General features: G+C 38.5%; 1 protein-coding gene across 3 annotated transcripts in view; it reads right to left on the bottom strand.

The window, feature by feature from the left end:
- Positions 1 to 16,712, bottom strand: part of TEDC1 (tubulin epsilon and delta complex 1) — a 63,403-nt gene that overhangs the window by 29,618 nt on the left and 17,073 nt on the right. For 2 of the 3 annotated variants that reach the window (XM_074290615.1, XM_074290617.1), the window contains 2 exons: positions 10,163 to 10,315; positions 1,368 to 1,466 (listed from right to left, as the gene is read on the bottom strand). In XM_074290615.1, coding sequence (XP_074146716.1) covers positions 1,368 to 1,466; positions 10,163 to 10,315 — 252 coding nt within the window. The remainder of the gene's footprint in view (positions 1 to 1,367; positions 1,467 to 10,162; positions 10,316 to 16,712) is intronic. The other variant, XM_074290616.1, reaches the window with a different exon arrangement.

The raw sequence follows: 16,712 nt of genomic DNA, 5'->3' as shown, positions 1-16,712 counted from the left end.
TATTGGACTACCTGCCATCTAGGGGAGAGTGTGGGGAAAAAGGGAAAATTGGAACACAAGGTTTTGCAAGGGGTAATGTTGAAGAATTATCCACGCATATGAAGAGTCCAAAATGAAAACTCCAAGTACTACTGTAGCTACCTTCCAATATTCAGATCAAAGAGTAAATACTACAAGGAACCAAAAAGAAACAATTCAAATACCGAGGAGCCATAATCAGGATTATCCAGGAACTAACAGCTTCCACACCTGGAATCCGATATTCTTAAAGGCAAAGGAACCTGGACTAAAATCTAAAATCAACTATCTAGCAAAACAGCATTATCTTTCAGGGGGAAAGATATTCAATAAGATAGATTCAATAATTTCTGATGAAAAGACCAGAACTGAACAGAAAATTTGATCTTCAAGTACAAGTATAAAAGAGAAGCATAAAAAGGTAAAAATGGAAAGAGAAAAAATGTTATTTAAAGGTCAGAATATTGACATATCTACATGGTAGAACTGTATCTTTGTCACAAAAGTTAGAAGAGGTTAACATAAGACACAGGGTGTGATATAAGTTTATTTTAATGTGAAGATATTAAAAAAAATTAAGAGAGATTAAAAAAGAATTGTACTGGAAGAAAAGAAAAAGAGAAGCAAAATAGGGTAAATTACAACACATGAAGAAGCATAAAAGACTTATTACAATAGAGGGATAGAAGGGAGGGAGATGAACATTGTTTGAATCCTAATCTCATCAGATTGGACTCAGGGGGAATATCACACATACTTAGTTTGATACAGAAATTTGTCTCATCCTATAAGGAAGTAGGAGTGGAAAGGGGAAAGAAAATAGAAGGGGGAAAGGATAAAGGCTGATAAAAGGGAGGGCAGACTGAGGTAAGTAGGGGTCAAAAAATATTACTGTGCTATAAGAAACCATTAGTATAGAGAAACTTGAGCAGGTTTATGTAAAAGTAAACAGAACCCAGGAAAATAGTATACACAACGCTTAGAATGTAAATATTAAACACAAAAACAAAACAATCAGAATTAAATGTTCCAAAATTATAATAACCAAGCTTGGCCTCAAAGAAGAATCATAAGAAGGCACTTCCTCCAGTTTCTTAGTATAGGTAGAAAACTACAGATGTGGAATAAAATATGTTATGTCACACATTTTCAAAATGTTGGTTAGTTTTATTGAACAACTTTTCCCCCTTCTTTCTTATTATTTGTTATAAAGGAGTTGGTTCTCCTAGAAGGTAGAGTTATCCTTTGAAATGTAAATGACATAAAATATATCCACAAAAAATTGTGTTAAGTAATAATTTCCCTCTATTCAAGAAAGCCCTGAACATGCCATCAATCACTAGTCTTACGTGCTTGGTACTTCCTGAGAACCTGAGGAGTTCTGTTTCAAGGACAGAGAGATGGTCAATGTTCTCCTCAAGGTAACAGCCTCTTGTGTACAAATGAACCTGCAATATATAAAAATTAATTCAAAAAAATAACTAAAAAGTAACATTGGTAATTTTCAGCAAGATGCTAGAGGAAAAGATCATGAAAAAGACCAAATAAAAAGAAATTGGAACACCCAGAGAGAAAAGGAAAGAGGGAAGAAAATAGGAGAGAAAAGAGACAGTAAACACAATAAAATACTCAAAAAGAATAATCTCACACAAAAAAGGAAAAGAAAGGGAAATAAGCAAGAAGAAAACATCTCTAACGCTCTAAAAAAAAAAAAAAAAAAAAAAAAAAAAAAAAAAAAAAAGTATTGTTAAAATACCAAAGAAGGCATAAGGAAAAATAAATTAATTTCAACTACAACTCAGGAAATGAAACCTAGTAAAAAACCAAATCAGACTGGATAAAAATATCATCTTAAAGGACTGTAAAGAGAAATCTGATATTTTTGGTGAGAGACTTATCATAAAAATGGATCAAGATATAGTGATAAATAACATGAATAAAGTGGAAGGAGATATTAAGAGCAAAAAAAAAATAAAATTCTGAGGCTGCAAGGCAAACCGACAGAAAAACTTTGTAAGCAAAGACACAGTAACAAAGCTCAGAGAGCAAAATTCAAAGGATTAGAACTGATGTAAATTGTGTCTCCTTTAATCTTTGGGGGGTGGGTGTGGGTGCTGAAACTGAGTTCCCTTTTGGAGAGTGTTCCTGAGTCTCAAATACCTTTCCCACACAACACCCTTCCCAAGTTAAATAATCTCATTCAATTGGAGATCTCAGCCTGGGGCACAGTCAATAGTCCTCTACTGAGTGGCTCAACTGCTTCCCTAGCCCCAGGCCAAGATTTTGTTAACTCACTTTGCTAATTCCTAATCAGGAGCTATTTGCCCTTCTAGAATTATCCCAATGAAGAAGATATTTTCTTCTCTGTAAACCTACCCTTAAAAACCTATTCTGCAATGATTCTTGGCCCACAAAGAAAGCTGTCTTTTTAGTGAAAATAAATTTCCTTTTGCCACACAGACTTCAGGTTTGCGAATTCTTTTGCAAGGGATCTGCAATATTGACCAAAGGGGATGATCTCTTACCCTCAATTCTAGCACCTCATCATTTGGTGGCCTTGAATAGGGATCCCCAGGACTCCAGCCGAAGTAAAGCCTTTTCTTGTCTATTCTATAGCTAAGACACCCAAAAATTCCCAGGGAAAATTGGGGTCATTGGGAGCTCCACGCTTGAGCAGAATTCTCTGAAAGAAATATGAATTCCTGTACTTTCTGACAAAAAGACAAAGTTGAGGTGCTATAGAATCTGGGAATCTAAAGCTTGTAGCAAAATGGGACAATTTACCTTGACCCCTAAAGATTCTCCCTTAGAAAGTCCCTTAAAAAACAGAGACAAATTCGGCTTAAAAGATCTCAAAACTGAAAAGCTTAAATTAAAACAGAACAGCAGGATGCTGCTTAAATTTGTTGCTCCTCTAGGGACATAAGATCCCTCCTTTGCACTCCTATGCAGTCCTTATCAGAAAGCTTCTGAACCCCTTCCAGAACAGGATCTTATATCTGGCAATATTTCTTTGAATCTATTCCCCTCACCTGAACCAGATCCTGAGACTTCCCAACCCTCAGTCCTCAATCCCTCAGGTACAAGGAGTAGGACCCCTTTTTCTCCTCCTTAGGACATTGATTTTAACCTCTGCTCCCCGGGAGAAGCAGACTCTTAGGGAGAGACATTCAGAACAGTATCAATATCAAATCTCTCCCAGACTAAGAAAAAACCTGGCCATTACTCTGAGGACCCCACCCAGTTTTTTTGAGGGGTCCAATGTCTTCCTTGATCTTTCTTGGAGAGATGTTCATCTTAAACACTCTGCCCCAGATATATGGAGGAAGCTGCAGAAGCCAGTTCTGGGTCCTCACATTTCTCCCCCTCAGGTGTTAGAAACAGCTGTTGAAGTCTTTAATAATAGGGATCAAACTGCAGCAGAGGCAAGAGACTGCAAAATTAAAGCTTGATATAAAGAACAGTCCCTACTTTTGGCTGCTGACATTTCCCGGAACCATAGAGGTTTGTGCTTTAGGTGTCAAGGAAACTATACCAGGAAACTCCTCAGTCCTTGCCCTGAGGGGCACTGGAGAAGAGATTGCCTACAGGGAACAAGCTGCCTCCCCCCTCCAATGCCCTGCCCTCCAGCATGAGTTTGGGGCTTGGTCAAGCTTCCCCTCACTCCACCACAACAGGGGAACCCTGACTTTCCCTGGATGTGGCCGATAAGACCACTGAATTTCTCTTTGCTATGAAGACTTCTTCATTCTCTCTCTGGCACTCTGGTCTCACTTGCCCCTCCTCCCATAGAATGGGCAATTTAAGAATTGTTTGGAGGCTTTTCCTCTGCCTTACCAGCTTGGTGACCTGTTATTTAAATAATCTCTTCTTATTATTTTCTCCTATCCTGCTCCCTTACTAGGGGCATGGTTTAATGGTGAAATTGGGGACCCAATTTTCTCTTCTCAGACTTCCAGGTGGTCTTTTTGTGCTGCTCCCAAAGCCCTTCCATATTTGGGAGAAAATAGATTTCTCTGCTCCAGACTTAGTCAAGACTGAGAAATTTTTTTAAGCAGACTTTCAGCTAGAGAGTTAAGAGATTTGAAGCTGCTCAACTGCATTCTTATCTTGAGCTACAGTCAAGGCCACTCCCATGGCAATCCCAGACCCATCCCCTATTTCTCAAAAGAACTTGACTCAGTTTCCCTAGAATGACCCTCCTGTCTTAAGAGTGGTGGCTGCTATGCCCCTTTTAATTGAAAAAGCTTCAAAATTCATCCTAGATCAGCCATTAGAAGTTTTAACCCCCCACCAGGTCCAGAGTATTTTAGAAGCCGAAGGTCATCAGTGGCTTGCTAGTGGAAGGCTTACTAGATAATCAGGCATTCCATCTGACTCTCCAGGTGTATTCCATTCTTAATCCTGCCACTCTGCTCCCCAACAACAGAGAGGAGACATTATTCATAATTGTGAGGAAGCTTTAGATTCTGTCTACTCCAGCTGACTTGACTTAAAGGACATTATCCTTGACAACCCTGATAGTGAATGGTTTATAGATGGGTCAAGTTTTCTTGAAAATGGGGAAAGAAGGGCAGGATATTCTTTGGTGACTCTCAATGGCACCCTAGAAGTTAAGATCCTGCCTCCTGGGACTTCTGCCCAGAAAGCTGAACTCATTGCCCTAACCAGAGCCTTGGAACTGTGGAAGGGAATGAGAGTGAGCATCTATATAGACTCCAAATATGCTTTTCATATTTTGCATGCTCATAAGGCTATATGGAAAGAAAGGGGACTTTCCACAGCACAGAATTTCCCTATTAAATAAGAAGAAATTCTACAGTTACTATAGGCTGTTCATAAACCCAGAGAGGTTTCAATCATATTTTGTAAAGGACCCCAGAAGGGAGATTCACTTCAAGCCAAGGGAAATAGGGTTGCAGATCTAGCTGCTGAAGTTGCTACCCATTCACCCCTGGCTTTGATCCCCCCAGCTCCCTAATTCTTACACCCTTCCTTATAGCCCATGAGAACAAACATCCTTAAGCCAACTTTTAGCTATTAAACCTCCCCCTTTTCTGAAGCCTGTTCAGAGAAGGGGCACATATCCAGAGGAGATTAGTCTCAAGTTGCTTATGATCTTTGTACACATCTTTACTGAGTAGAAGCTTTTCCCTGCAGGACTGAGAAGGTTCTGGAGGTATCAAGGCGCTTGCTAAAAGAGATAATACCTTGCCTTAGCCTGCCTAGCTCCTTGCAAAGGGACAAACAATCCAGCTTTTACTTCTCAGGTATTTCAGAGTACTCCTGTGAGCACTCTGGAAAAAGAGTGAAATTGTCTGTGTCTTCTTTCTGTCACTATAATCTCCTTCCTAACTTTTTATCATCCAAGGATGAGAACTTTGATCCTAGCATTTCCTCCCCAGATTTTTTTGATGTCATTCCATGACCCCTGCCAGCAATTAACTCTTTCTTAGCCTTTCCTGGTAGGGAACTCTATGAGCAATGGGGGCATTCAGGACTGTTGGACTGTTTGCCCCTGACCATGGCAACTCCTGACTTCTGCATTCCCTCATATAGCTCCCAGGCAGTAAATTCTGAAAAGGCCTGCACATGTGCCCCTTTCAGGGGATTCAAACAATTTTGTTAATACCTGTTCTAAATGGGTAAAAACTTTCCCTAAGGCTCTAGGGTTTTTTGCCAAAAGAAATCATACTCACTGAAAGGCACATGTTCTACCCATTGCTTCTACTCCTTTGAGGAAACAAAATCAAGAATTTGGGGAAAATATTCTTTGATATCTATCCTAGGAAAGCTGTTTGGATGAGAGGCAATTATGATAGCCTCATCTCTTTCCCCCCTTCCCCCAGCCTTCCTCCAAGTGGGTTTCTGGTTACTGTCCCTAGTAACCTACATATTAACTACATTTTTGTTTATTCTTTCTCTTTTCAATATACTTATGAGAGCTGCTTCTTCCGGACTCTGAGTCATGAACTTCCAATCACTTGGTCAACCTAAAATCTACCTGAAACCTGATTCTGACATTCAGCACCAGGCACAGCCGCCTCTGCATACAACTCACTCATCTCCCCTCTTCAGTCCAGACCCCATTGGGGCTATATGCCCCTTGTCAGCTTCAAGCAACTACAGAAGATAAGACCTTCATCCCTGTTGCCCCAAATGAATTTTGGGGGGGGACTACTTGGAGGGGAAAATGACATAAATTGTGTCCTCTTTAACCTTTGGAGGAGGGGCTTGAAACTGTCCCTCCCCCCTCTGGGGGGGAATTCCTGGATCTCAAACCCAGGAAGGGGCACACCTTTCCCAGGCAACACCCTTACCAAGTTATTCAACAGGAGATCTCAGCCAATAATCCTCTATTCAGTGGCTCAAACTGTTCCCCAGCCCCCAGGCCAATATTTACCCCATATAATCAAGGATTTGTTAACCCACCAATGCCTAATTCCTAATCAGAAGCTATTATTTGCCCTTCTGGAATTAGCCCATTGATGAAGATATTTTCTTCACAGCATAAATCCACCTTCAAAAAACTATCCGGCCAAGATTTTTTGCCCACTAGGAAAGCTATCTTCTTCATACCCTTTGATCCAGCAGCGTTACTACTGGGCTTATATCCCAAAGAGATTTTAAAGAAGGAAAAGAGACCTGTATGTGCAAGAATGTTTGTGGCAGCCCTCTTTGTAGTGGCCAGAAACTGGAAACTCCGTGGATGCCCCTCAATTGGAGAAGGGCTGAAGTGGTATATGAATATTATGGAATATTATTGTTCTGTAAGAAATGACCAACAGGATGATTTCAGAAAGGCCTGGAGAGACTTACATGAATTGATGCTGAGTGAAATGAGCAGGACCAGGAGATCGTTGTATACTTCAACAACAATACTATATGATGATTAATTCTGATGGACGTGGCCATTTCCAACAATGAGATGAACCAAATCAATTCCAATAGAGCAGTAATGAACTGAACCAGCTACACTCAGCGAAAGAACTCTGGGAGATGACTATGAACCACTACATAGAATTCCCAATCCCTCTAATTTTGTCTGCCTGAATTTTGGATTTCCTTCACAGGCTAATTGTACACTATTTCAAGTTCCGATTCTTTTTGTACAGCAAAATAATTGTTTGGACATGTATACATACACTGTATTTAACTTATACTTTAACATAGTTAACATGTATTGGTCAACCTGCCATCTGGGGGGAGGGGAAGGAGGGGAAAATTTGGAACAAAAGCTTTTGCAATTATCAATGCTGAAAAATTACCCATGCATATATCTTGTAAATAAAAAGCTATAATAAAAAAAAAATTTTTTTAAGCAAGCTATCTTCTTAGCGAAAATAAATTCACTCACAGACTTCTGGTTTGCGAATTCTTTCTCAAGGGATCTGCGACATTGACCAGAGAGAGGATCTCTTACCCTCAATTCTTGCACCTCTTATGCTCAACTGCCAGGTCATATTGTAGCAGGTATAGCCCCTTTAAAATTCCTTGTCTGATCTACCTTTGGGACAAGATATTCCTAAGGGAAAAGATCTGTATCTGATCCAGTTTGGGCTGTACCCAGCCCCCAATTGGTTTGGGTTTTCAGCTCCCTTTGATACAAGATCTGGTCAGAACTAGTTTGGGGTGTACCCAGCCCCTCCACTAGATCTGAGCTGGCTTGGATAAAGCCCACCAAAAATCTGGCCTTCAAGGAATTAACCTGAGCTCCACCCATTACTTCTTCAATCAGATAAAAGGAGCAAATCTAGAATCATCTTTGGTTCAGAGATTAGAAAGATGCCAGCTAAGATGCTTGCATCAGAGATTCTCTGTCCCCACCACTTTCGGAGTATATCTTCCTCTATCTAATACCTTTTACTAACCAGACCTTAACCTTGCTTCCAAACCTGGCAATAAACATCTTTTACCCATCTAGGTTTTCAGCCTGTAAATTCATTTACAGGGGACTCTCGCCCCCACTAGACCTGATTTAACTTTGTATCCTTGCGCCGAATCCTAAGGGGGTTGCAGGGGAGCTCCATGTGACTCCCTGTACCCGGAATCCTGCCACTAGACCTCACTTAATCCTATTGAGGTATATACCTCATTATTAGGTATTTACCTCATGATTTGGTTCAAGTTACCTCATCATTTTGAGGTTCCCTATTACCTAATCAATATGACCACCAAGATGAAAGGGTTTTTTTCCCCCAGTTTTTCTGAAAAAAAAAAAAAAGAAAAAAGAAAAAAAAATCCAGTTTAAGATATCCTCTCAAACATATCTAAAATAGTAATTATGTGCATGAGATAAAGCAATCTCAGCTCTTCCTACTGCCTAGGACACTAAGAATCCAAACAAAAAGCACAGAAGTCTAATAATTAGCTCCTAATATGTTCACATAGCATACTCTCAACTCCATACTCCAGCAGCAGGACAACATAAGCATACAAAAGAACTAATTCTTTCCCTCCTCCCCAACATTAACACTCCATTTCAAAAGAGCTCAGATAAAGCTTTCAATTCTGATTTTGTTATTGTTTGCATTTACATTAGTCATTATGTAAGGTATATTGTTTTCATATGTCCAGGTATCTCAGTACTCATCATTAATTGGTTTTCAGAAGGCATGAGTATTGAACAAATTGAATACATTTTCCCCATAAGGAGTACATCTCTAGTCCATAGACCCAAAAAGGCAAGTGGGACTTCCAGCTACGGAGAAACAAGCCAACTCAGCCCATCTCAGCCAGGCTCCTTCTTTCTTCATCCAACTCACTTTCTAGGAAAAACCAAGACCTCTAAGCTAACCCTAAAGTCCAAGAGAACAGGAAGACCTGGATGTAGAGATGGAAGCTATGGTCCCTTGCCCTCTACTGCTCAGGGCTCTGACTGGTGCTTGGGACTGAATCTTGGGTCCTCCACACTGCCTCTGCCTGGGCTCCCAAACTGCCACTCATACCATTACCACTGCTCCTGCTCTTGCTGCTTCTCCCCCTGCTGAGCACACTCGCTGTTCCGTGCCCTGTCTAATACTACTATTTTGAGAGCCAGAAAACAGTGCACCCAGATTGATTTGGAGGAACTGCCCCAAGACCTACCACCAATGCACACAATTTCTGTACCATAGCTCCATACTGGTAGTACACCACCTTCACTGGGGAGGAGCTGCCTATGGCTGAGGGCAATCACAACAACAGCAGGGATTGAGCAGTACTCCTGGGCAATCTCACATCTCCACTGTTCAACCAAGACAACAGTTTATATCTGATGTGACAAGGAACCACTGAAAGTTAGTAAGCCAGGAGGTAACATGATTGCATCTATATTTTAGAAAAATCACTTTGATGATAGATAGTAAGGATATATTAAGAGTGGGGGGAAACATGAGGTAGAAAGAACAATTACGGGGGAAGGGGTAATTAGATGGCACAGTAGATAGAGCACCAGTCCTGAAGTTAGGAGGACCCAAGTTCAAATCTAGCTTCAGATACTTAACATTTGCTAGTTGTGTCACCTCAGTTGCCTTATCAAAAGAAAAAAAAAAAAAAAAAGAATATAAAGAACAGTTAGACTGCAGTAGTCTAGGTGATGAGGCTATAGTTGTATGAGTGGAGCAAAGGGGTTATACAAGAAAGGTTATAAAACCAGAATCAAGTTCAAAACAGTTAGGGGTCAAGGAGGAAATTAAATAAGGAGGTCATTTTAGACATGTAAAGTGAGATGCCTATCAAATAAGCAGTTGGCAATGTCCAGAAGGCAGTTGGAGAAGTGTAACTATAACTCAACACAGATTGTTTATTAGGGATGGATAGCTTTGGAGAAATATGATAACTGGACCCATAAGAGTTGATGAGATCACCAAATGGGATAATATAAAGGGAGAGGAAAAAAGTCTAGGATATAATCTTGAAGGATACTGATAATTAAGAGCTTTAACACATAAGCCAATAAATGAGATAGATAAAAGAAAGGAGACAGCAATGTCACAAAAACCCAGAGATGAGAGTATCTAAAAATAGTCTAGATAGAGTATCTAGTGTCTAGTGAGTAGTCACGACCAGAATAACAAAAATAAGAATACAAAACTATTTAAGAAAAAAGGAAAATATAGAAAGAAGCTAATATAAGATGAATCACATAGAAACTAATCCTCACCTTATTCAGAAGGTTGCATTGTTCTTGCTGGCTGGCATACAAACTCCGCCACTGGAAACGCAGTTTCCCAAGCAGCCACTGAATATAACGAATATCCACCCTTCCCTTAGGGCCAAGGTCCAATGGAACTGGATAGCTAGTCAGGTCCTTACACTGAAAGCAAAACAGATTTCTTAAAAAAAATACACATTAATAATGTTCATCTAGGATATAACAATACATGGACATGTGTACACATACACTCCCCCTCTCCCCCTCCCTCTTTCCCTCAACCAGATTACTCCCATGTCTCCAAGCATCTTCCTCAACCAACTTGTTCTGTCCCCAAACTCCCAGCCAATGCCTCAGCTTTGTTCAGCATATCCCATCAACAACTGCCTATATTGCACAGGAAATTCCTGTAACTTAAGCCATATATCAGCATGCTCAATTAGGCAATTCATCATCTTTAAAATTCAATTCTACTCTGTACATATCTCTATACAAAGCTCTTATGGAGGACTGCGGGAAGATATCAGAGTAGGGTCAAAAAATCCCAAACTCTCTAGATTTTCCCCTCAAACAAAATAAAATTGGGCCTAAGAGCTAACATGAACCAGTAAAAAACAAATTAAACTTGGGAAGTCTTCCTGGGACAACCAAACAATACCTGAAGACAGACCACAGGAAGGAGGATTAACCAATGCAAAGAATAAATATCTCCAAGCTAGTACACCTAAATTGGGGAGCCCTGGAAATACCTGGATTCAGAAATAGCCTCAGGCCCAACCACAGGAACTTTTACCTCCCAGACAAAATGGGGAGTCTAGCACCAGCTTAGAAAGAATGAAGGAACTGGAACAGCTACTTGGTGTAGTGGATAAAGCATAGGCCTTGGAATCAGGAGGACCTCATTTCAAATCTGGCCTCAGACAGACACCTAACATACTGTGTGATCCTGGGCAAGTCACTTAACCCCAAATGTCTTGGGGAGAAAAAAGCACTCCCCCACACCGACCTCTTGGTCCAAGGTCCTATCCACTGTATCATCTAGCTGTCCTAAAGTAACCTCTGAGATACATTCTAATGAAATTCTTTCAGTGATTAATTATCTTCCTCAGTCTGCCCCCAAAATGAGAAAAGAGTAGTTGGCCTGGTATTGATAGACTGGTAAAAGCTACAATTCACTTCTAAGGTCCAGTTAATAAACTGCATAGGATCATAGATCTATGGTTTTCCTGAGAACCAGTGCCACATCCAGGTGCAAGGCAAAAACACATTCTACTTACTGTATAGCCACTGTGGCACATACTGTGAAGCATAAAGTGGCTCTTAGAATAGAAACATATCTGTTACTATTTAATACACTTATCATTTGGTTGATTGCAATTCATGTCTCCCAGGACCAGTAAGAAATTATAAGAGGAAAAGTAGATGACTGAGGAAGGGGAAAGAGGACCTTGATAATATAGAGCAAGCACAAGACTAGCCCATCTTCAGTGGATGAATATTCATTGGATGTTAGGCATATCTACTATTCAATCCTTTGCTACCTATCCCCAAGATAAGAAATCTCCAGATGCTAGATCTTGGTAGGAGGTGCAAAGAGGAACAGAAACTTTAAAACTCAAAAGGAATGGGAATCTGTTCTAAAATTTGAAACACTAAAGAATGACTGCTCCAGTTGGAGAATGGGTGAATAAGTTATATGAATGTTATGGAATATTATTGTTCTATAAGATAATCAGCAGGATGATTTTAGAGAAGTCTGGAGAGACTTACATGACTGATGCTAAAGTGAAATGAGCAGAAACAGGATTTCATTGTACATGGCAACAGCAAGATTATAATAATGGTCAATTCTGATGGATGTGTCTCTTCTCAACAATGAGGCCTGTTCCAAAAACCTTGTGATGATGAGAACCATCTACACCCAGAGAGAGGATTATGAGAACTGAGTGTGGATCACAACATAGCATTTTCACTTCTTTTATTGTTGTTTGCTTGAATGTTATTTTCTTTCTCATTTTTTTCCCCTTTTTGATCTGATCATTCTTGTGCAGCAATATAATTATATAACTACATATGCCTATACTAGATTTACATATATTTTTACCATATCTAACATATATTGTATTACTTGCCATGTAGGGAAGGCTGGAGGAAAGGGGGGGAATTGAAACACAAGGTTTTACAAGGGTCATTAGTGAAAAACTTATCCTTGCATATGTTTTGAAAATAAAAAACTTCCACAAAAAATTTTTTTAAAAATAAAACTGGAAAAAAAAAAAAAAGAATGACTAAGTATTTCAGATTAACTCAGATTAATTTAAACTAATTAGTAACAGAGGGGTTGAGTTTTGCCAAAAGGAGAAAGCAATCTTGTATGTACATAGAAAGGACATAATTAGTACAACCCAAGATAGAATTTATAGTTAGACAGGGTTAACTACTTTTAGCCTTCGTGACTAGAACCTATGCATCTTTGTTTTGATTTTACTTTCTCTCAATACCCTGGTAAAAATAATCAGTTCTAATCAAACTAAATGTCTAAAGACATCAGTTGTATGATATCATTTAACCTGTCTACCTAAGTTTTCTCAACAACAAATTGGAAATGATAACAATTCCTACCTCTAAAGGTTGTTGTAAAGCTCAAATAAGATACGTTTAAAGCTCTTAGCCTGGCACATGCTTAATAAATTCTTGCTCCCCTTCACTTCACTATGTTAATTATGCTTGTTTGATGCTTAAAGAAAACCTTGTAGAAGCTTGAAACTACATGGCCTATTGGAGATTGATGGCCATGATAGAAAAAAAACTGAACTCATTGAAATTAGGGCTTTGGATTCAGAGGAAAAAGGTTTTGTATATTTTTTACTACACTAACTACTCAATTACCATGATAAACAACATCATGGAAAGCAAATATATACACACACACACACACTTAGATAGAAAAGGAGAAAGAAGGCAAAAAAAGTTCATATTGTTGTTTGTTCTTTGTTTTGAAGATCAATGACATCACAAAGTAATGTCCTGATTTGAGCATGAATGGATTAAGTGAGGTGAATTGCTCAAAGTCATCAATCCTACTCTGTCTTCCAGAGTCAACAAAGTCCAATGACAGAAAATCAGAAAGAATGGCAATGATTACCTAGGAAAGAATAGATGATCTCAGTATCTTCAATGTCTTAACAAGCTCTATAGTGCCTATTTTAGACACTTAGCCATTGGAACAAACTGTTCCCATTCTGAAAGCTTGAAGCAGACATTCTCCTAATTCACCAAGAAACTTGAGGCCTGCTGGTCAACCCAATTTCATCCTTATGCTAAGTCAGTTTTATTGGGGTAGGACCACCATGCCATATCTTCTTGGAGCCACAGGTCAAAATTGGGTAAAATTAAAAACCAAAAGTAGGTTACCATTATGAAAAAGGCTCACAATGATGGTACTAATTCTCTCTGAACACTCCAAAAATGTTCCTGGAATGCTGTATGAAGTACTAAGTTCCACATAGTTGGAAATATTCATGTGAAGGTAGACAAATATTTGTAAAGATGCGAATAGATAGTTTGGCCAGAACAAAAGCCTAAAGCCCTATCCCATGGAGATTTTTCCTTAAAATGTATTAAACTATCCTTAAGATTTAACTGTCTTGAATGGCAGAGCCAAGACAATGGAAAATAGACACGTCTTTGTCTGAGCTCCTCCTACTGTCCCTCAGATCAATACCAGATCAAGCCCTTGAACTGCTTTTGGAGTGACAGAACCCACAAATATTTGAAATGTAACAAATTTCCAGCACAAGATATTTTGGAAGAACTTCAGGAAAGTTCTGTTTCCATCGGACAGGGGTTGGGGCTAATGGCTAAGCCCAGAAGCAGCACATGGAGCACGAACAGGGAGCCAGGGCGTTACAGTGCCCTGCACTGGGAAATCTGCTGGAAGGTTCAGGCTACTGTGAACTGGTTACAAGCCAATAGATCAACAGATTAGCTGGGAGACAGCAAATGCAAATACAAAAGGCAAATAGTGAGTCTCTGAACCCCAGAAAAACATAAGACCTGGCCATGTCTCCCCAGCACTAAAAGTTAGTCAGGCAATCGAAAACGGTTGTTGCTCCTTTATCTTAAAAGCAGACCTCAATCTCAATTTGTTTTTAATTTTTTAAAAGCATAAAAAACTGACCATAGAAAGTTTTTATAGAGAAAGAGAACAGACCTCAAACTGTGAGGATCCTAAAGGCAAATCACCTTCAGATGAAGTACCAAAGGATGATATGAGTTGGTCCCCACAAAGCTCTCTTAGAAGAATTTAAAAAGGATCTTAAAAAGAGTCAGAAGAAAGGAAATGAGAACTTTACAAGAGTTTGGAAAAGGAAAAACAGAAATTATCTTTAGAAAACTCCTTTAAAAATAGATTTGATGAAATGGAAAAAGCATATAACTCCTTACAAAATAGATATGAAAAAGAAACCAATTCGTTAAAAAACAAAATCTGTGAAATGGTAAAAAAAAAAAAAAAAAAATGCAATGAACAAAACTCATTTAAAATCAATTGGTTAGCTAACTAAAGAAAATAATTCACTAAAAATTAGAAAACAAATGGAATTGAATGACTCAATGAGATTTCAAGAATCAGTCAAACAAAACCAAAAAAATGAAAAAAATAAATAGAAGAAAATAAACAACTGACCTGGAAAATAGATCTAAAAGATCTATTAATCTAAATAGAACTAAGAGGCAATCTAAGAATTATTGGACTTCCTGAAAACCATGATGAAAAAAAGACCCTAGACATCATCTTTCAGAAAATCATCAAGGAAAACTGCCTGAATGTCCTAGAAGCAGAGGGTAAAATAGCCATTGAAAGAATTCACCAATCACCTCCTGAAAGAAACCCCAAAATGAAAACCTCAAGGAACACTGTAAATAAATTTCAGAATTTTCAAATCAAGAAGAAAATATTGCAAGCAGCCAGAAGGAAACAATTCGAATATCAAGGAGCCACAATAGGGATTACCCAGGACCTAGCAGTTTCTACTTTAAAGGCATAGAATCTGATATTCCAGAAGGCAGAGGAACTTCAATTGCAGCCAAGAATCAACTACCCAACAAAACTGAGCATTATCTTTCAGGGGAAAAGATGGATATTCAATCAAACAGGTGAATTTCATTTATTTCTGAAGAAAAGACCAGAGTTGAATAAGAAAATTTGACTTTCAAATACAGAACTCAAAAAGAAGCTTAAAAAGGTAAAAAGGAAAGAAAAAAATAACTTTCCTCTAAAAGTTAAAAGGCTTATATCCCTATATGGGAAGATAATATATTTAACTTTTGAGATTTGTATCTCTGTTATGAATATACTTAAGAGGGTGCAGGTATAATTTGATTTTTATTGTGATATAAAAAAGAAACTAGAGGAAAGGTGATTCTACTAGAAGAGGAGGAAAATGGAGTCAAAATGGGGTAAATTATATCTCATGAAATGGCCAAAAACACCTATTACAATTGAGGTAAAAAAGGTAGGGGGATGAGCATTGTATGAATCTTATTCTCATTAGATCTGGCTCAAAAAGAGAATGAGACATTTAGCTGCACAGAGAAGCTTGTCTCACCCTATAGGGAATTAAGAGGGGAAAAGGGGAAAGGAAAGGGAGAGGCTAAGAGAAGGAAGAAGGAAAGTAAACAAGGAAAGGGATAAAAAAAAGGGGAATGGCTATAAAAGAGGAGGGCTATTTAAGGGGAGGATGGTCAGAAGCAAAATACTGGGGAAATGGAAAAGGGGAAAAGATTACCGAAAAGTATAACTGGGGGGAAATAAGATGACAGGAAATACAGCTTTAGTAATTTTAATTGTAAATGTGAATGAGAAGAACTATCCCTTAAAGCAGAGGCAAATAGCAGACTGGATCAAAAGCCAGAATCCTACAATTTCTAGTTTACAAGAAACACATTTAAAGCAGAGTGATACATTCAGAGTAAAGATAAAAGGCTGAAGCAGAATCTATTATGCTTCAGGTAAAGTTAAAAAAAAGCCATCCTGATTCAGATCAAGCAAAAGCAAAAATTGATCTAATTAAAAGAGATAAGGAAGGAAACTATCTCTTGCTAACGGGTACCAAAAATAATGAAATATCAATATTAAACATATATGCATCAAGTGGTGTACCAAAATTCCTAAAGGAGAAGTTGAGAGGTGCAAGAAAAAATAGACAGCAAAACTATAATAGTGGGAGATCTCAACCTTGCTCTAGCAGAATTAGGTAAATCAAACCACAAAATAAATTTTAAAAGAAGTTGAAGAGGTAAATAGAATACTAGAAAAGTTAGATCTTTGGAGAAAATTGAATGGAGACAGAAAGGAGTAAGTATACTTTTTTCTCAGGAATCTACACAAAAACTGACCATATATTAGGACATAAAGACCTCAAAAGCAAATGCTGAAAGGCAGAAATAGTAAATGCATTTTTTTCAGATCATGATGCAATAAAAATTACATGCAATAAAAAGCTAGGGGGAAATAGAGTAATTGTAAACTAAATAATCTCATCCTAAAGAATGAAAG

Source organism: Sminthopsis crassicaudata, chromosome 2, assembly GCF_048593235.1.
Source record: "Sminthopsis crassicaudata isolate SCR6 chromosome 2, ASM4859323v1, whole genome shotgun sequence".
In the NCBI taxonomy this organism is placed as follows: Eukaryota; Metazoa; Chordata; class Mammalia; order Dasyuromorphia; family Dasyuridae; genus Sminthopsis; species Sminthopsis crassicaudata.
Note: the sequence above shows the minus strand (reverse complement) of the source record. Positions and strands in the feature narration are given on the sequence as shown.